Source organism: Procambarus clarkii, chromosome 13 (genome assembly GCF_040958095.1).
Source record: "Procambarus clarkii isolate CNS0578487 chromosome 13, FALCON_Pclarkii_2.0, whole genome shotgun sequence".
NCBI classification, from domain to species: domain Eukaryota; kingdom Metazoa; phylum Arthropoda; class Malacostraca; order Decapoda; family Cambaridae; genus Procambarus; species Procambarus clarkii.
In genome coordinates, this window is record NC_091162.1 from 32074449 (window position 1) to 32096761 (window position 22313).

Consider the following 22313-nt stretch of genomic DNA (forward strand, 5'->3'; position numbering starts at 1 on the left):
CACATTTGCCGGCGGAGAACACCACAGAAAGGCAAAGCACAGACCCCAGCAGAACGCCCTGGGAAAACGGTCCCAACAGACCGAAAACCGAGGGGCAAGGTGTGGGAGCAAGCATACCAGCCAGGGGCACTGAGCCTAAACCCATAGGCTCAGACCCAAAATCAACACCCAAACGTTCCCAGAGGAACAGGCAACGGCAAGAAAACACCAGAAAAACAAAGAAACGACAACAGGAGAACAAAAACCCTGAAAATTTTTTGAAAACTCACCAGAGATGCTCGCTCGCACACCCAGAAGCATGTAAACAAACCGCAACGCCGCCCTGGTGGCCACGCCGTGAAACCGGCAGACGAAAATGGCCGCCAGCAGGGGCTGTGACTGACGCTAAATACACAAAAACACGCCAGCAAATGTGGGAAGCTAGCAGACTGGAAGGGCGAAAAACGCCGCCCAACAGCAGAAAAACCCCTGAAGGGGCAAAACCGCCCCAGAACTGCTAGCAGGCAACCCCCACAGCCCCGGGAACCAACAACAGAGGCCCCGGGGCAGAGCCGTCCTCCAAGCCCTCCGCCCTGAAAGAAAAGCAAGAGTCCATGGGAAAGGCAACAAGAAAGGGCCGCTGGTAAGACCCAGAAGCCTTGGCAGGAGGCACAGGCTCAAACCTCCGTCCCCAACCCGAATGGGGCAGCCCCCGAAAACCGCCCGAGTCTCTGCCGCAACTAAACCCCGCCCCGACCCCGAAACCCGCAGACGGTCCGGAGCCGGGAACATGGAGAGAAAGGGGCGAGCAGCACCTAACCAAACGGGGCGACCACGGGGCATTCGAGTGGGAAACCAACCTAGCATGTTGCAGCAACCTAACCTAGCTTGCAACATGGATGCCGCCTGTACTCTGAACAGTAATAACATCAGGAGAGTACTGGAGAACAAGCAGAGAATCACTCGCAAGACTCCGGTTCAAGGTGTCAGTGACCCAACAGGCAGCACGACGGAGGTAAAATTGGCGACTGTCACCCGGAGACAAGGGAACAGCAACCAACGATCCCGTACAAGACGGGTTGGAACCCGGAAGACACATTCAATGGTCCCCCGAGACCAGACAGGGGTTTCCAGGGCCCGTAGTGTAACAACTACGGGAAGCCCGGGCAAGGTGTTGCTAACCGGTTAAGAAACCCAAACATAACAAGAGGGTAGATTATAGCACTGAAAACCCCTGAGACGTGTACAAGCACGGGGGCCTAGCAGAGGGCTGCCAAACACTACCAGTGGAACTATAACCACCTTAGGCAGACCCCCACCAGGCAAGAAACATGAAAAACAAAAGAAAAACCCCGCAAAAGTACACCGTCTCCAGAGGCAACAGAAACCGGCCGCCGCTTAGGTGGCAGGCTGCGCAACACCTTGACGCCCTAACCAGCACAATACCAATCCCTACCCAGGGCCAAACAAGGGCCCCAAGCCCCAGCTGGCCCCAAGGGCGAGGCAAATGCCGAGCAGCAAGAACCTCTACGGGAATGGTTCCCGAACGCCCCAGGGAAGATAACCCTGTTACGCAAGGGCAGTACTCACAGGGCGCTTAGGGAAGTCAGCCACTAAGCACATGCAGCCCCGGCACTGATGAAGTACTCCTGGCCACCGCACACCACAACACACGGCAGTGAACGCCACACAAGGCAAACACCGCCTAGGAAACTGAGGCCAGAGAAGCGTCAATCCCGGTTGACATTAGCGAACGAACTGGAGCTTGGCAGCCGGCGCGGTAGGTCCGGGGCTCCCCCCTCCCCCTCCCGGGGTGGGGGAGGGCTGCGCGGACGATCGGCGCGGCAGTAAAGTGTGATGTTTGCTTGTTTGCTTGTTTCCTTGGGATTGTAGGGAGTTTTCTACCTCTCTGTTCGGTTTTTGTTGTAGTTTTTTACCATGTGGGGTTTGTTTTGTTACGCCTACCTTTCTGGGTGCCTAACCCTGGTCGATGGCAGATAAGGAAAACCCCCAACCATATGGGGTTTTCCAGGGCCATTGCTCCCTGAAACCTCTCTGAAGGGGCCAGGTTCTGGCGCTGGTCCCTGGTAGGTTTGAACTCCTTAGCTAATGTCCCGGTCTAACATAACATACATTAGCCCGATAAGCTCCAGGGAGCCGTAGGGGCTCCCCACAGAAAACGCCGACTGGTGGGACAGAGGGTTGCCAGGGAGCCTCCGGGGCTCGCCCAGAAAATGGCGTTTCATTACATTCAACGCTGGTTTTCTGTGGGGAGCCCCTACGGCTCCCTGGAGCTTCATACGCAAAGAGAAGGAAAAGAAAGGGCTAACCCGGGAGGCGGCCGCCACAAACTCTGCAACGCGAAGCCGAGACAACAGGTTGCAACCTGCGACCCAAGGCAACAAGAACGCACAGGAGCAGATGCGCATAATGAATGGGCGGCCAAGAACCTGTGCAACCTACAAATCCATGCGCCCGAAATGAGCCCTAGACGTCACCAACACAGCAGCAAAAGCTGCAAACGGCTGAACAGAACGAGCGCAAAGACAGACTGCAGGCTGGAAGACTGAAAAACTCTGCGGACGACCTGGGAGACCCGAGCCCTGAAAAAAGGCAACGAGGGGAACCGGATCAACCACAGTGCATCCCCAGACACGGTACGCAGGTAACGGCAAAAAGCATAACCAGACAACACAGGACGCACCCCTGGCCAAATCAATCAAGCATCAAGAAACCAAGAACCCCTCCGGAAAGAAGCCGTCTCGACCGTCGCCAAGACGGAGAAAGGCTGCACACGTATACAAATCTACCACCAGTACAAAAAAGCAGAAACCTGAACCGAAGAGGCTACCACAAACTGAGAAGTTAAGAAGGCACCCTGATCAAGGACCAGGACGACTCAGGCGATGCATGAGCAGGCCGGAGGTGAAACAAAACACGAGAAAGCGTACGAAACGTCATACTGTCGCCAAGACGAAGCTCGCAGGTGGGACACCGTCAACAAAGCCACCTGAACACCACAGAGATGGTGATACCCGCGTCAAGATACCAGACACAAAGAGCCGAGGAGAAGGCCGAACCAGTCACGTACAGGACCGATTCGACCTGCCGAAAGAGGCGGAGCCGCGGAAAAACGCCCCGGGTTCGGACACCTATCAAGCAGCGTCTGAAAATAAAGCTGGGCCGGCCACCAAGGAACCATAAGGACTGCTCTCGTGGGAATGGGCTGCAACAGAGCCAGAACTCGAAGCAACAGCTGGACCGGGAGAAGAGGAACAGGTACCCCCACCTCGACCAGTCCTGCCGAAAAGCATCCACTGTGAACGCCTCGCAGGTGGGTAAGGGCACCATATAAAATGGGCGACGCCTAGACCACGCTGACTCGAAGATGTCCATGGCCAGGAGTCCATACAGTGGTACCTCGGAATGCGATTGTCCCTGTATGCGAGGTTTTCGGAAGGCGAGGTGTATTTACTCCAAAAATTTGTCTCGGAAGGCGATGGTTACTTCGGGAGGCGAGTTTGGACGCGAGTTTGTTGATACGCGTACAGCCGACCTAGCGCGTGGTGGTTCGGCGATCATCGCCCCTCCGCCCCTCAGTTTATTATTGTCTCGCGCTCAGTGACTACCCCCACATCAATTCTTCTCGCGGATTTTCAGTGTTTTGTTGGATTTTTGGTGATTTGTCTATACAATTTGTTATTATATATCTCACCATGGGTCCCAAGAAAGCCAGTGGTAAGGATAAAGGCCAGAAAGCTCATGTGAGGATGACAATAGAGGAGAAACAAGAGATCATTCGGAAGCATGAGAACGGTACACGTGTTGTTGAACTTTGTAGGCAGTACAACAAAGCCACATCAACAATATGCACTATACTTAAGAAGAAAAATAAGATTATGGGTGCTAAAGTGGCAAAAGGAGTAAGAACATTAACGGCACAAAGACCACAAATACTTGAAGAAGTGGAAAAGTTGTTATTAATTTGGATACACGACAAGGAGTTGAGGGGTGATAGTGTTTCGGAGGCCATTATTTGTGAGAAAGCCAGGGTGTTGCACGAAGACCTTCTAAAGAATACCCCTGCAACGAGTGATGCAGATAAGAAAGAGTTTAAGGCAAGCAGGGGCTGGTTTGAAAAATTTAGAAAGAGAAGTGGTATTCATAGTGTTACAAGGCATGGGGTTATGTGATGTGATTATGGAAGGGGACTCCCCTTCCAAACAGTAACTCCTCTCCTCCTCCCCCCTCCTCACCATCTTCCATACGCCTACAGCACTCGACAGCAAGGTAAGTAATAACTGGAACACAGTTTTGTAGGTTTATTTAGATGAATTAGGTAAATTAGGTATAAAAATTTAGTTTGATGTGGGGTTTTTGGGGTAGTCAGGAACGGATTAATTCATTTCCCTTTATTTCTTATGGGGAAATTAACTTCGGAATGCGAGTTTTCGGAAGGCGAGGCGTCTCCAGGAACGGATTAAACTCTTATTCTGAGGTATGCCTGTACGTCCGACAGAGCCAACAAAACGAGTCGGCAACAACTGGCCAATCCGCGAACAGAGGAATGAACCGAGACAGCTGTCCGCCAGGACGTAGGACACACCCCGGACATCAACCTCACGGTTAGCCAAACCCCGAGAATCCAGCAAAAGAGCTACTATGGAACTAACCCCAAAGGTCAACACCTAAGAGAAACCCTGTGGTTCCGGCAAGAACCGCCAGAGAACAGTCTGAACGGAGCTGAATGGTAGAGCACCGAGTGACCCAAACCCTCCGAAGCGCAAACCAGACAGCCACGAACTCCCGAACCGTGCTGTGAGCCCGACGGACGGACAGACTCCACCATCCTTGGCCGACCTGGTAAGCACTGGTCACAAAGCCCCAGCCGAGAAACCCAAACATAACAAGAGGGTAGAGGATAGCACTGAAAACCCCTGCGACGTGTACAATCACGTGGGCCTAGCAGAGGGCCGCCAAACACTACCAGTGGAACTATAGCCACATTAGGCAGACCCCCACCAGGCATGAAAATAAAAACAAAAGAAAAAACCCGCAAAAGTACACTGTCTCCAGAGGCAACAGGCACCGGTCGCCGCTTAGGTGGCAGGCTGTGCAACACCTTGAAGCCCTAACCAGCACAATACCAATCCCTACCCAGGGCCAAACAAGGGCCCCAAGCCCCAGCTGGCCCCAATGGCGAGGCAAATGCCAAGCAGCAAGAACCTCTACGGGAATGGTTCCCAAACGCCCCAGGGAAGATAACCCTGTTACGCAAGGGCAGTACTCACAGGGCGCTTAGGGAAGTCAGCCACTAAGCGCATGCAGCCCCATCACTGATGAGGTACTCCTGGCCACCGCACAACACAACACACGGCAGTGAACGCCACACAAGGCAAACACCGCCTAGGAAACTGAGGCCAGAGAAGCGTCTATCCCGGTTGACATTAGCTTACGAACTGAAGCTTGGCAGCCGGCGTGGTAGGTCCGGGGCTCCCCCCTCCCCCTCTCAGGGCAGGGAGGGCTGCGCGGACGATCGGCGCGGCAGTAAAGTGTGATGTTTGCTTGTTTGCTTGTTTCCTTGTGATTGTAAGGAGTTTCTCCCTCTCTGTTCGTTTTTTTGTTTTAGTTTTTTACCATGTGGGGTTTGTTTTGTTATGCCAACTTTTCTTGGTGCCTAACCCCGGTCGATGGCAGATAAGGAAAACCCCAATCACAAAGGGGTTTTCCAGGGCCATTGCTCCCTGAAACCTCTCTGAAGAGGTCAGGTTCTGGCACTGGTCCCTGGTAGGTCTGAACTCCTTAGCTAATGTCCTGGTCTAATATAACATACATTAGCCTGATAAGCTCCTGGGAGCCGTAGGGGCTCCCCACAGAAAATAAATATTTGTGGCAACTCGCGTATGTTTGAGCTGGCGGGCGACTGGCTTCGGGAGTCTACGTCACGGGCGACCACCAAATCGTGACGTCACACGCCATTTTCCAGACCCCACTGAGGCCAAAGTAATTACAATTTTGATTTTTTTTTTACATATCTGATCAGGGAAGGGAATTTAACATTTTCAAAAACAAAAAGAATTTTTTCCAGAGAATTTATTTTCTGTGCAAAGGGGGGTACCGTATTTGGAAGGTGAGCAGCACAGTGGTTAAAGCTGAAATATAGATCCAGTGTCATTTATAAACACCTCAAACACGAGAGTAACCACACAGGGCTGGAACCATATTTTTAAATTGGAGGGACTATTGAGATGGTTGGCAACATGGAGAAACTGGGGAGCCTTCCCAGAAAAATTATAGCCTACATATATATAAAAATTATATACTACAACAATAACTTTGTTAAGCAAAAACAAAAAAATTAAATTGGTCTGTAAAATTAAGGATAACTTACAACTCTGCCTTTGTTAGCAGCATCAATCATCTCCATACGAAACTTTACAAACATCTCATGGAAAGTTTTATTGAAGTTATCCAGTGCGTACGTTGCTGCTATAAATGGGAATAATCTCCATTGCTGAGGAAAAAAATAAGAACATTCATAAATTATATAACACTTATTGGCTACATTTTCTATTATAAGATTAATACAGTAAATGATTTATATACAATAACACCAGTTTCAGAAATTTTAATACAACAAAGTGACCTTAAAAATTTATTTTAAAATTTTTCACTTCCTAAGATTTATTTTATTTTAACAATGAAATAACAGTTATAAAAATAAAATAATGCAAGTGCAACATTAGCACAAGTACCTGCAGTGGATATTCAATAACAGGAAGCTCCTCTTCTCCTGGACCAAACTGCTTACGAACAGCAGAGTAGCGGACAGCAATGGTAAGGGCTTTCTTCAAATGTACAACCCCAAATCCTATGATTGATATGCGGCCTACTGACAGGTTGCCAAGGGATGCTCCTAAAGATTGTGAAAAACACATATTTAAAATAAATCTTAAATAACTTGCATAACCCTTAACTCATAAAGTATTATTAGGGGTATATACATGCATGGTTTCCAATACACTGTACAAACATTTTAACCAATTAACTGCGCCAACCGAGTATTCTTGGTCGGCGGGAAACTGCGCCAACCGAGAAAACTCTTTTTGATTTTTCAGTACCAATTATAAATGTGTACGAGGTTGGTTGTGTACTAAATGGACTCTTAGGACCTCCAGTGAGAGGCAGCCATCTAGGAAAAAATTCCCAGAATGCCCTAGGGCTGCTGGCTGAGATAGAACTGAATGAGTAACCATGGGTGGTGCACGCGCTTCTGGCTCCCAAACACCTGTCCGACAAGGTGTTGAAAGATAATGCTGTCAGTGAAATTCAAACCTTATTGTTGGAAGACCATAAGGGTCATAATATTGGTGAAGCAAGGCGCAATAAGGACCTAACACAAAGGTCGGATGCAAGTGATACAGCACCTATGAGGATGATACAGCGAGCGAATCCATTTGTAGCACTGAGCGTCACCCTTGCAATCCTATGCTATCTCCAATTTATTTAGATGATACATAGATGAATCTGATACAAGTAACATAGATGAACAGTGTTAGTGGCTTTCATGGTGGTGTTTTCCATAGATATTTTCAAGAATACCTGAATCTCTTCCTAACTGACGGACACTCTGAGGCTTACTGAATCTCTTTCTGACTGACGAACACTTTTTGAGGCAAGCTGAATCTCTTCCTGTGTGGGACCATACAAAGCGATCTTTGAAGATTACAGGAAAAATTTGAAATTTTTCATCCATTTAGAAGTTTACCTGTCACCCCTCCAATATGTTTCAGTTTCCAGAACAACCTCTTATGAGGAACTCTGTCGAAAGCCTTTTTCAGGTCCAGATAAATGCAGTCAACCCAACCATCTCTTTCCTGTAAAATCTCTGTGGCTCAATCATAAAAACTGAGTAAGTTCATTACACAGGATCTTCCAGATCGAAAACTATACTGTCTGCCTGATATTATATCGATTTTCTCCAGGTATTCTACCCATTTAGTTTTAATTATTTTTACAAATCTTTTGACTATTATACCTGTCAATGATACAGGTCTATAATTAACCCCTTAACTGCGTTGCCTCCAAATGTAACACACCCGCAGTGCGCAGGAAATAAATTCTCTGGAAAAAATAATTTTTTCTTTTTAAAGTGTCAAAAACCCTTCCCTCAGTATGGGTATGTAAAAAAAAAAGTCGATATTGTACTTACTTTGGCTGCTATGGGGTCCGGAAGTTGGGGCGTGACGTCATCATTCCCCGTGCGCCCGTGCCGTAAGCTCTCGGGGGCGGTGGGGCGCTCGGGGCGGGGCGTGCGAGTTGCCGAGAATATATTTTTGTTCATTTTTTGCGCACCTTTCCAAATACATTTTCATTGTTTTTATGTGCCAATCCAATGTATAATGAACACGTACACTATAATATCGCAGTACAACATCCGTACTGTCCGTAGACACTGTGTTACGTGCATGAAACTTGTGTACACATATGCAGCACATATTTACTATGTATCATGCTAATTTGTGTATATATATACAATCTATTTACACACTATACACTGTCACACACTATATACATTCACCATCAACACATTCAGAACACCGCGTAGCAGCTGCTTCGTATGGGCCAATAGCAGCTGCCTCGTATGGGCCAATATCAGCTGCCCCATATGGGCCAATAGCAGCTGCCCCATATGGGCCAATAGCAGCTGCCTCGTATGGGCCAATAGCAGCTGCCCCGTATGGGCCAATAGCAGCTGTCCCGTATGGGCCAATAGCAGCTGCCCCGTATGGGCCAATAGCAGCTGCCCCGTATGGGCCAATAGCAGCTGCCCTGTATGGGCCAATAGCAGCTGCCGCGTATGGGCCAATAGCAGCTGCCCCGTATGGGCCAATAGCAGCTGCCCCGTATGGGCCAATAGCAGCTGCCTTTAACGTTTTGTGCCAGAGATAGGGGGAACAGATTAAGGGTTTGCTATCCGGGAGCTGGAATTGGTGATATTGTTGGAAACATGAATGATATTTTGATGGGAAATGGAAACAAACCCATTATTTGTATTAGTGCAGGGGGTAATGATGTTGGGCGAGTTAGGAGTGAGGAACTAATACAGAGATTCAGGACAGCCATTGAATTAGTTAGGAGCAAGGGAGGAATCCCGATCATATGTGGCATTCTTCCAAGAAAGGGAGTGGGAAATGAATGGATGTCGAGGGCAATTGGTGTCAATTGCCGGCTGGAAAGATATTGCAAATCAAATGCAATATCTTTCATAGACAACTTAAGAACAAAGGCAACATTACAACACTTCTGGGAAGTGTTGTAACTGGGAACACTTCTATCGAAGGAATGAAATGTATGCTCGTGATGGGGTGCATCTATCGAGAGCTGGGGTTGTTGCTGTTGCGAACTCGTTGGAAGAAGTGGTTAGAGGTGTTTGTTTGGGTTTAAACTGTTAGTAGATAGAGGTATGGGAATTGATTTGGAGGAAGGAGGTAATAAAAGTATGTGTTTGTGGGAGAAAGGAATTGGCAAAATGATCAGGGAAAGAGAAGGGCCTCAAAATAACAATTCACTTAGGGTATATTACACTAACAGTAGAAGTCTAAGAAATAAAATTAACGAATTAAATGCTCTTATCTGCACAGAAAAAATAGATATTATTGCACTTACCGAAACGTGGATGAATGTAGAAAATAGAGAACTATTAGCTGAATATCAAATAAATGGATTTAAACTATTTCACACAGATAGATATATTAGACAAGGAGGTGGAGTAGCCATATATGTTAGGGACAATTTGATATGTAGTCTCAAAGAGGGAATCAAAACTGAGCCACACACAGAAACTATTTGGATAGAATTAAACGAAAAAGCTAATAATATTATAATAGGAGTTATATATAGGCCACCAAATTTAGACAGAATGGAAGCAAGGCATCTATGGGATGAAATATCTAGAGCATCTAGATCTAACAGTATTTATGTCATGGGTGACTTTAATTTTAGTGGAATAAACTGGTTGAACAAAACAGGGAATAGTGAGGCAGAAGATTTTCTAGAATTAATTGATGATTGCTTTCTTACGCAACTCATTAAGGAACCAACACGGGAAAATAATATTTTAGATTTAGTGTTAACTAACAGGGAAACACAAATTAATGACATCAAAATAGGGAGTGAGCTAGGGAACAGTGATCACAAAGAAATCAGATTTAGCATAGAACGGAATAAACCTGTAGGAGAAAATTCTGTTAAAGTGCCAGATTTTCAAAAACCTGATTTTAATAGCCTAAGAAATTTTTTGGGTCAAATTGATTGGAAAGTCTTGGGTATGGGGTGTGGGCCGGTCTTGGAGCGAGACATGAACCCAGCGATAGGTGACTTAAATGGGGATTTCGATGTGGATTCAATATATAACTTATTTAAGAATATTCTAAACATAGCACAGGAACGTAGTATACCATACAAATTGAATAGATCGAATACTAATGACCCAAAGTGGATAACAAAGTATTTGAAGAACCTTATAGGTTAAAAGAGAGCTTGGTACAAAAGGATTAAAAATGGGGAGGTCACTTTAGAACAGGAATTCGTACAACTGGTTAGAAATGTTAAAAAAGAGATAAGGAAAGCAAAAAGAAACTATGAAGTTCGCATAGCAGGGCAAGCAAAGACAAATCCTAAAGGGTTTTTTCAGTTATATCGTACTAAGACTAGGGAAAGGATAGGTCCATTAAAAACTGAGACAGGTCAAATAACAGATAGTGATGAAGAGATGAGTAGTATTTTTAATAAATATTTTGTATCTGTATTTACTAAAGAGGAACTTAACAATATGCCTTCAGCCGAACAAGTCTATGTGGGTGGGGACGAGGACAGGTTGACGAGTTTAGCAATTACCAGGGAGGATGTTCTTAAACAAATAGTAAAACTCAAATCAAACAAATCCCCAGGGCCGGATGAAGTGTTTGCCAGGGTGCTTAAAGAACGCAAAGAGGAGCTTTGTGACCCACTGTCAACCATATTTAATAAATCAATAGAGTCAGGCAGAGTGCCAGAGTTTTGGAAAGTTGCTAATGTGATACCAGTTTTTAAGAAAGGAGATAGATCACTTGCGTCTAACTATCGACCAATTAGCCTAACGTCTATTGTGAGAAAGTTACTCGAATCTATAATAGCAAATAAAATTCGTCTTCATCTTGAAAAACATAAATTAATAATTGAGTCGCAGCATGGTTTTATAAATGGCCGTTCATGTTTAACAAATTTGTTATCTTTTTATTCTAGCATAGTTGAGGCAGTTGATAGTGGTAAGGATTGTGATGTTGTGTACCTTGACTTTAGCAAAGCTTTTGATACAGTGCCACATGAAAGACTAATTAAAAAAATTGAAGCTCATGGTATTGGGGGTGCTATATTAACTTGGATTAGGGCATGGCTATTCCAAAGGAAACAGAGAGTTAGTATAAGAACATAAGAACAAAGGCAACTGCAGAAGGCCTATTGGCCCATACGAGGCAGCTCCTATTTATAACCACCCAATCCCACTCATATACATGTCCAACCCATGCTTGAAACAATCGAGGGACCCCACCTACACAATGTTACGCGGCAATTGGTTCCACAAATCAACAACCCTGTTACTGAACCAGTATTTACCCAAGTCTTTCCTAAATCTAAACTTGTCCAATTTATAACCATTGTTTCGTGTTCTGTCTTGTGTTGATACTTTTAATACCCTATTAATAATCCCTTTGTTATGTCCATTCACCCACTTGTAAACCTCTATCATGTCACCCCTAACTCTTCGCCTTTCCAGTGAATGCAACTTAAGCTTTGTTAATCTTTCTTCATATGAAAGATTTCTAATTTGGGGAATTAACTTAGTCATCCTATGCTGGACACATTCAAGTGAATTTATATCCATTCTATAATATGGCGAACAAAACTGAACTGCAAAATCTAAATGGGGCCTAACTAGAGCAAGATATAGCTTGAGAACCACACCAGGTGTCTTGTTACTAACGCTGCGATTAATAAATCCAAGTGTCCGATTTGCCTTATTACAAACATTTATGCATTGATCCTTTTGTTTTAAATTCTTACTAATCATGACTCCCAGATCCCTTTCGCAATCCGACCGCAATCTCAACACCATCTAGCTCATATCTTGTAACTCTATCATCATTACCTAACCTCAGAACTTTACATTTATCAGCATTAAACTGCATCTGCCAATCCTTTGACCATTTCAAAACCCTATTTAGATCAACTTGAAGTGATAGTGAGTCCTCCTCCGAATTAATTTCCCTACCGATTTTCGTATCGTCGGCAAATTTGCAAATGTTGCTACTCAAACCTGAATCTAAATCATTTATATATATTACGCAACACATTAAGGAACCAACACGGGAAAATAATATTTTAGATTTAGTGTTAACTAACAGGGAAACGCAAATTAATGACATCGAAATAGGGAGTGAGCTAGGGAGCAGTGATCACAAAGAAATCAGATTTAGCATAGAATGGAATAGACCAGTAGGAGAAAATTCTGTTAAAGTGCCAGATTTTCGAAAAGCTGATTTTAATATCCTAAGAAATTTTTTGGGTCAAATTGATTGGAAAGTCTTGGGTATGGGGTGTGGGCCGGTCTTGGAGCGAGACATGAACCCAGCGATAGGTGACTTAAATGGGGATTTCGATGTGGATTCAATATATAACTTATTTAAGAATATTCTAAACAAAGCACAGGAACGTAGTATACCATACAAATTGAATAGATCGAATACTAATGACCCAAAGTGGATAACAAAGAATTTGAAGAACCTTATAGGTAAAAAGAGAGCTTGGTACAAAAGGATTAAAAATGGGGAGGTCACTTTAGAACAGGAATTCGTACAACTGGTTAGAAATGTTAAAAAAGAGATAAGGAAAGCAAAAAGAAACTATGAAGTTCGCATAGCAGGGCAAGCAAAGACAAATCCTAAAGGGTTTTTTCAGTTATATCGTACTAAGACTAGGGAAAGGATAGGTCCATTAAAAACTGAGACAGGTCAAATAACAGATAGTGATGAAGAGATGAGTAGTATTTTTAATAAATATTTTGTATCTGTATTTACTAAAGAGGAACTTAACAATATGCCTTCAGCCGAACAAGTCTATGTGGGTGGGGACGAGGACAGGTTGACGAGTTTAGCAGTTACCAGGGAGGATGTTCTTAAACAAATAGTAAAACTCAAACCAAACAAATCCCCAGGGCCGGATGAAGTGTTTGCCAGGGTGCTTAAAGAACGCAAAGAGGAGCTTTGTGACCCACTGTCAACCATATTTAATAAATCAATAGAGTCAGGCAGAGTGCCAGAGTTTTGGAAAGTTGCTAATGTGATACCAGTTTTTAAGAAAGGAGATAGATCACTTGCGTCTAACTATCGACCAATTAGCCTAACGTCTATTGTGGGAAAGTTACTCGAATCTATAATAGCAAATAAAATTCGTCTTCATCTTGAAAAACATAAATTAATAATTGAGTCGCAACATGGTTTTATAAATGGCCGTTCATGTTTAACAAATTTGTTATCTTTTTATTCTAGCATTGTTGAGGCAGTTGATAGTGGTAAGGATTGCGATGTTGTATACCTTGACTTTAGCAAAGCTTTTGATACAGTGCCACATGAAAGACTGATTAAAAAGATAGAGTCTCATGGTATTGGGGGTGCTATATTAAGCTGGATTAGGGCATGGCTATACCAAAGGAAACAGAGAGTTAGTATAAATGGAATCAAGTCAGAGTGGGAAAATGTTGTAAGTGGAGTGCCTCAAGGCTCTGTCCTGGGACTTCTGTTGTTTATAATACAGTATCCACTCAATTTAACAGCCTATATGGGGCTGAGCCCTAGTCGTTATTTACGGAGCTCCGTTATTTCCGAATTAAGTCGGGTCGGGTAATTTTTCAAGTAACATTCAGGTAGGATATATTTTATACTGTATAACTAAAATTAAATAAAGTTCATTGTGTAATTGCATTCTAATTTAGTGCACGGCCGACGATTAAGCCAGTTGCTGGCTGCTGCATGGATGATGTGTGAACACGCTCTGATCAAGTCCAGATGGGTGGGAAAAAATTGATTCATTCCTTTGTATTGAAAAATATTTCATGTATCAATCAGTGAGTTAATATTGTCTTAATAAAATTTTAGAGATGTGTTTTGATTTACCCTGAACAGTGCAGGTAATGTATTTTTAATGTTACGACACAGGCTGTGGCGGCCATGCCATAACAATGGCGATCGAGCCTTGTCACTGAGAGCTAGCCAAGACGAAATATTTTGAGCTCACCTTTTCTCTGCTGACGATAGAATATACATTTGCAGAGACTAATATGTAGCTTTTGTTGAAAAAAAACAATTAATATCTTGTAATACTATAATAAAATTGGTAAATTGACTTACTTTTAATGTTACGACACAGGCTGTGGCAGCCATGCCATAACAATGGCGATCGAGCCTTGTCACTGAGAGCTAGCCAAGACGAAATATTTTGAGCTCACCTTTTCTCTGCTGACGACAGAATATACATTTGCAGAGACTAATATGTAGCTTTTGTTGAAAAAAAACAATTAATATCTTGTAATACTATAATAAAATTGGTAAATTGACTTACTTTTAATGTTACGACACAGGCTGTGGCGGCCATGCCATAACAATGGCGATCGAGCCTTGTCACTGAGAGCTAGCCAAGACGAAATATTTTGAGCTCACCTTTTCTCTGCTGACGATAGAATATACATTTGCAGAGACTAATATGTAGCTTTTGTTGAAAAAAAAACAATTAATATCTCGTAATACTATAATAAAATTGGTAAATTGACTTACTTTTAATGAAGCTGAAGATTACGAAGCTGTGATGATTACGTCATCCTCTGCAGCGCTTGTTTTATATTGTTTATATTGTATACAGGGTACATACTGTATGTACAGTACACTTATTTTCAGGCACTCACTTCACACAACAGCTAGCCTTACTACTAATTCACATGAGTTCTAATTCTACTTCACTATTGACAATTATGTTGAATGTTAAACTCTGCTGCTGCTCGTGCATGAGAATATCCTTTATCAAGTTTCTTAATTAACTCCAGCTTCTGTGCAACCGTCAGGCGCTTCCTTTGGGTAACTTTTGGCATTTTGTAAATTAAAAAGATCACAATTACAGTACAGTAATATCCTTCACAATTGAAGCTAGCCGCGCGAGTTCACGGTAAACAATGGGAACACATGGCCCGGCGGAGTACATACTAGGTCCGTGGGAAAAAAAATACCTAGTGCCTATACATACTATAAAAGGTATTTAATAAGAAAACAAAGACTTTTGCTTAATAAAAACTGTTTCAAAATATTTTATTAATAATAATTTACAATTTTCTTCATTAAAGTGAATCATTTTAAAAGAAAATTAAGATGTAATATATGACTCTGGACGATCCAGGTCGGTGGCGGCCTGGTCGCCATGTGAGGGGACGCTGATGCCACAACAAACCCAATACCGACTGTCGGTAATATCGACCGCAGACCGGTATAGCAGGCTCTAGCTACTGGGCTCCCAAACCGGTCGTTAATACCAGCAGATCGGTATAAAAGAGGCCGTTAAATTGAGTGGATACTGTATATATAAATGATTTAGATTCAGGTTTGAGTAGCAACATTTGCAAATTTGCCGATGATACGAAAATCGGTAGGGAAATTAATTCGGAGGAGGACTCACTATCACTTCAAGTTGATCTAGATAGGGTTTTGAAATGGTCAAAGGATTGGCAGATGCAGTTTAATGCTGATAAATGTAAAGTTCTGAGGTTAGGTAATGATGATAGAGTTACAAGATACGAGCTAGATGGTGTTGTGATTGCGAAGTCGGATTGCGAAAGGGATCTGGGAGTTATGATTAGTAAGAATTTAAAACAAAAGGATCAATGCATAAATGTTCGTAATAAGGCAAATCGGACACTTGGATTTATTAATCGCAGCGTTAGTAACAAGACACCTGGTGTGGTTCTCAAGCTATATCTTGCTCTAGTTAGGCCCCATTTAGATTATGCAGTTCAGTTTTGGTCGCCATATTATAGAATGGATATAAATTCACTTGAACGTGTCCAGCGTAGGATGACTAAGTTAATTCCCCAAATTAGAAATCTTTCATATGAAGAAAGATTAACAAAGCTTAAGTTGCATTCACTGGAAAGGCGAAGAGTTCGGGGTGACATGATAGAGGTTTACAAGTGGATGAATGGACATAACCGGGGGGATATTAATAGGGTATTAAAAGTATCAACACAGGACAGAACACGAAACAATGGGTATAAATTGGATAAGTTTAGATTTAGGAAAGACTTGGGTAAATACTGGTTCAGTAACAGGGTTGTTGATTTGTGGAACCAATTGCCGCGTAACATTGTGGAGGTGGGGTCCCTCGATTGTTTCAAGCACGGGTTGGACAAGTATATGAGTGGGATTGGGTGGTTATAGAATAGGAGCTGCCTCGTATGGGCCAATAGGCCTTCTGCAGTTACCTTTGTTCTTATGTTCTTATAAACAACAGAGGTCCAAGGACAGAGCCTTGAGGCACTCCACTTACAACATTTTCCCACTCTGACTTGACTCCATTTATACTAACTCTCTGTTTCCTTTGGTATAGCCATGCCCTAATCCAGTTTAATATAGCACCCCCAATACCATGAGCCTGTATCTTTTTAATCAGTCTTTCATGTGGCACTGTATCAAAAGCTTTGCTAAAGTCAAGGTACACAACATCACAATCCTTACCACTATCAACTGCCTCAACTATGCTAGAATAAAAAGATAACAAATTTGTTAAACATGAACGGCCATTTATAAAACCATGTTGGGACTCAATTATTAATTTATGTTTTTCAAGACGAAGACGAATTTTATTTGCTATTAGAGATTCGAGTAACTTTCCCACAATAGACGTTAGGCTAATTGGTCGATAGTTAGACGCAAGTGATCTATCTCCTTTCTTAAAAACTGGTATCACATTAGCAACTTTCCAAAACTCTGGCACTCTGCCTGACTCTATTGATTTATTAAATATGGTTGACAGTGGGTCACAAAGCTCCTCTTTGCATTCTTTAAGCACCCTGGCAAACACTTCATCCGGCCCTGGGGATTTGTTTGGTTTGAGTTTTACTATTTGTTTAAGAACATCCTCCCTGGTAACTGCTAAACTCGTCAACCTGTCCTCGTCCCCACCCACATAGACTTGTTCGGCTGAAGGCATATTGTTAAGTTCCTCTTTAGTAAATACAGATACAAAATATTTATTAAAAATACTACTCATCTCTTCATCACTATCTGTTATTTGACCTGTCTCAGTTTTTAATGGACCTATCCTTTCCCTAGTCTTAGTACGATATAACTGAAAAAAACCCTTTAGGATTTGTCTTTGCTTGCCCTGCTATAAGAACTTCATAGTTTCTTTTTGCTTTCCTTATCTCTTTTTTAACATTTCTAACCAGTTGTACGAATTCCTGTTCTAAAGTGACCTCCCCATATTTAATCCTTTTGTACCAAGCTCTCTTTTTACCTATAAGGTTCTTCAAATTCTTTGTTATCCACTTTGGGTCATTAGTATTCGATCTATTCAATTTGTATGGTATACTACGTTCCTGTGCTTTGTTTAGAATATTCTTAAATAAGTTATATATTGAATCCACATCGAAATCCCCATTTACGTCACCTATCGCTGGGTTCATGTCTCGCTCCAAGACCGGCCCCCACCCCATACCCAAGACTTTCCAATCAATTTGACCCAAAGAATTTCTTAGGCTATTAAAATCAGCTTTTCGAAAATCTGACACTTTAACAGAATTTTCTCCTACAGGTCTATTCCATTCTATGCTAAATCTGATTTCTTTGTGATCACTGTTCCCTAGCTCACTCCCTATTTCGATGTCATTAATTTGTGTTTCCCTGTTAGTTAACACTAAATCTAAAATATTATTTTCCCGTGTTGGTTCCTTAATGTGTTGTGTAAGAAAGCAATCGTCAATTAATTTTAGAAAATCTTCTGCTTCACTATTCCCTGTTTTGTTCAACCAGTTTATTCCACTAAAATTAAAGTCACCCATGACGTAAATACTGTTAGATCTAGATGCCCTAGATATTTCATCCCATAGATGCTTTGCTTCCATTCTGTCTAAATTTGGTGGCCTATATATAACTCCTATTATAATATTATTTGCTTTTTCGTATAATTCTATCCAAATAGTTTCTGAGTGTGGCTCAGTTTTGATTCCCTCTTTGAGACTACATTTCAAATTGTCCCTAACATATATGGCAACTCCCCCTCCTCGTCTAATATATCTATCTGTGTGAAATAGTTTAAATCCATTTATCTGATATTCAGCTAATAGTTCTCTATTTTCTTCATTCATCCACGTTTCGGTAAGTGCAATAATATCTATTTTTTCTGTGCAGACAAGAGCATTTAATTCGTTAATTTTATTTCTTAGACTTCTACTGTTAGTGTAATATACCCTAAGTGAATTGTTATTTTGAGGCCCTTCTCTTTCCCTGATCATTTTGCCAATTCCTTTCTCCCACAAACACATACTTTTATTATCTCCTTCCTCCAAATCAATTCCCATACCTCTATCTACTAACAGTTTAAATCCAAACAAACACCTGTAACCACTTCTTCCAACGAGTTCGCAACAGCAACAACCCCAGCTCTCGATAGATGCACCCCATCACGAGCATACATTTCATTTCTTCCATAGAAGTGTTCCCAGTTGTCTATGAAAGATATTGCATTTGATTTGCAATATCTTTCCAGCTGGCAATTGACACCAAGTGTCCTTGACATCCATTCATTTCCCACTCCCTTTCTTGGAAGAATGCCACATATGATCGGGATTCCTCCCTTGCTCCTAACTAATTCAATGGCTGTCCTGAATCTCTGTATTAGTTCTTCACTCCTAACTCGTCCAACATCATTACCCCCTGCACTAATACAAATAATGGGTTTGTTCCCATTTCCCGTCATAATATCATTCATGTTTCCAACAATATCACCAATTCCAGCTCCCGGGTAGCAAACCCTTAATCTGTTCCCCCTATCTCTGGCACAAAACGTTCTGTCTAAATACCTCACCTGGGAATCTCCCACAACCAAAATTTGCTTCGATCCTCCCTTTTCCTTTCGAGCAGTTTGAGGGACCTGCGGTTTAATGCTCCTCGTTACTTTGTCTTTGCCACCTCGTTGAACAACAGGTTCAACACAGCACTCGTCCTCTAATACGTCATATGCATTAAAAGTCCTTAGGTGTAGGCTATTAGTTGTCGGTTTTGCCAAGGTCTTCTTAAGACCCCTGTCTTTCACAACTTGCCAAGACGAGGACTTCTTAATACTGGTCCCGTCAGTCCTTCTTAATGAGGTCCCGTCAACACTGGCCTCCTCCTTCGTTTCCTCCCGAAGTCCTAGCCATCGCACCTCCTCCCGCAGGGAATCCATCTCTGCTCTCAGAGCTCCAACCATACTCACCAAATCCCTCACTAATCCCTCCATTATTGCAATAATAATGTTATTAGAATCGGAGCTCCAGCTAGCACAACCTCTCACTGTGACTGCACCTGACTGACCAAAATGAGGTTAAGTCAGAGTGGGATAATGTTGTTAGTGGAGTACCTCAGGGCTCTGTCCTGGGACCTCTGTTGTTTATAATATATATAAATGATTTAGATTCAGGTTTGAGTAGCAACATTTGCAAATTTGCCGATGATACGAAAATCGGTAGGGAAATTAATTCGGAGGACTCACTATCACTTCAAGTTGATCTAGATAGGGTTTTGAAATGGTCAAAGGATTGGCAGATGCAGTTTAATGCTGATAAATGTAAAGTTCTGAGGTTAGGTAATGATGATAGAGTTACAAGATACGAGCTAGATGGTGTTGTGATTGCGAAGTCGGATTGCGAAAGGGATCTGGGAGTTATGATTAGTAAGAATTTAAAACAAAAGGATCAATGCATAAATGTTCGTAATAAGGCAAATCGGACACTTGGATTTATTAATCGCAGCGTTAGTAACAAGACACCTGGTGTGGTTCTCAAGCTATATCTTGCTCTAGTTAGGCCCCATTTAGATTATGCAGTTCAGTTTTGGTCGCCATATTATAGAATGGATATAAATTCACTTGAACGTGTCCAGCGTAGGATGACTAAGTTAATTCCCCAAATTAGAAATCTTTCATATGAAGAAAGATTAACAAAGCTTAAGTTGCATTCACTGGAAAGGCGAAGAGTTCGGGGTGACATGATAGAGGTTTACAAGTGGATGAATGGACATAACCGGGGGGATATTAATAGGGTATTAAAAGTATCAACACAGGACAGAACACGAAACAATGGGTATAAATTGGATAAGTTTAGATTTAGGAAAGACTTGGGTAAATACTGGTTCAGTAACAGGGTTGTTGATTTGTGGAACCAATTGCCGCGTAACATTGTGGAGGTGGGGTCCCTCGATTGTTTCAAGCACGGGTTGGACAAGTATATGAGTGGGATTGGGTGGTTATAGAATAGGAGCTGCCTCGTATGGGCCAATAGGCCTTCTGCAGTTACCTTTGTTCTTATGTTCTTATAAACAACAGAGGTCCAAGGACAGAGCCTTGAGGCACTCCACTTACAACATTTTCCCACTCTGACTTGACTCCATTTATACTAACTCTCTGTTTCCTTTGGTATAGCCATGCCCTAATCCAGTTTAATATAGCACCCCCAATACCATGAGCCTGTATCTTTTTAATCAGTCTTTCATGTGGCACTGTATCAAAAGCTTTGCTAAAGTCAAGGTACACAACATCACAATCCTTACCACTATCAACTGCCTCAACTATGCTAGAATAAAAAGATAACAAATTTGTTAAACATGAACGGCCATTTATAAAACCATGTTGGGACTCAATTATTAATTTATGTTTTTCAAGACGAAGACGAATTTTATTTGCTATTAGAGATTCGAGTAACTTTCCCACAATAGACGTTAGGCTAATTGGTCGATAGTTAGACGCAAGTGATCTATCTCCTTTCTTAAAAACTGGTATCACATTAGCAACTTTCCAAAACTCTGGCACTCTGCCTGACTCTATTGATTTATTAAATATGGTTGACAGTGGGTCACAAAGCTCCTCTTTGCATTCTTTAAGCACCCTGGCAAACACTTCATCCGGCCCTGGGGATTTGTTTGGTTTGAGTTTTACTATTTGTTTAAGAACATCCTCCCTGGTAACTGCTAAACTCGTCAACCTGTCCTCGTCCCCACCCACATAGACTTGTTCGGCTGAAGGCATATTGTTAAGTTCCTCTTTAGTAAATACAGATACAAAATATTTATTAAAAATACTACTCATCTCTTCATCACTATCTGTTATTTGACCTGTCTCAGTTTTTAATGGACCTATCCTTTCCCTAGTCTTAGTACGATATAACTGAAAAAAACCCTTTAGGATTTGTCTTTGCTTGCCCTGCTATAAGAACTTCATAGTTTCTTTTTGCTTTCCTTATCTCTTTTTTAACATTTCTAACCAGTTGTACGAATTCCTGTTCTAAAGTGACCTCCCCATATTTAATCCTTTTGTACCAAGCTCTCTTTTTACCTATAAGGTTCTTCAAATTCTTTGTTATCCACTTTGGGTCATTAGTATTCGATCTATTCAATTTGTATGGTATACTACGTTCCTGTGCTTTGTTTAGAATATTCTTAAATAAGTTATATATTGAATCCACATCGAAATCCCCATTTACGTCACCTATCGCTGGGTTCATGTCTCGCTCCAAGACCGGCCCCCACCCCATACCCAAGACTTTCCAATCAATTTGACCCAAAGAATTTCTTAGGCTATTAAAATCAGCTTTTCGAAAATCTGACACTTTAACAGAATTTTCTCCTACAGGTCTATTCCATTCTATGCTAAATCTGATTTCTTTGTGATCACTGTTCCCTAGCTCACTCCCTATTTCGATGTCATTAATTTGTGTTTCCCTGTTAGTTAACACTAAATCTAAAATATTATTTTCCCGTGTTGGTTCCTTAATGTGTTGTGTAAGAAAGCAATCGTCAATTAATTTTAGAAAATCTTCTGCTTCACTATTCCCTGTTTTGTTCAACCAGTTTATTCCACTAAAATTAAAGTCACCCATGACGTAAATACTGTTAGATCTAGATGCCCTAGATATTTCATCCCATAGATGCTTTGCTTCCATTCTGTCTAAATTTGGTGGCCTATATATAACTCCTATTATAATATTATTTGCTTTTTCGTAT

General features: G+C 42.2%; 1 protein-coding gene across 16 annotated transcripts in view; it reads right to left on the reverse strand.

Annotated features, from left to right (window-relative positions):
- The window catches only part of LOC123757282 (peroxisomal acyl-coenzyme A oxidase 3-like), a 546669-nt gene that overhangs the window by 298554 nt on the left and 225802 nt on the right, over positions 1-22313 (reverse strand). For all 16 annotated transcript variants that reach the window (XM_069323862.1, XM_069323857.1, XM_069323852.1 and 13 more), the window contains 2 exons: positions 6735-6895; positions 6371-6493 (listed from right to left, as the gene is read on the reverse strand). In XM_069323862.1, the coding sequence (XP_069179963.1) occupies positions 6371-6493; positions 6735-6895 (284 nt within the window). The remainder of the gene's footprint in view (positions 1-6370; positions 6494-6734; positions 6896-22313) is intronic.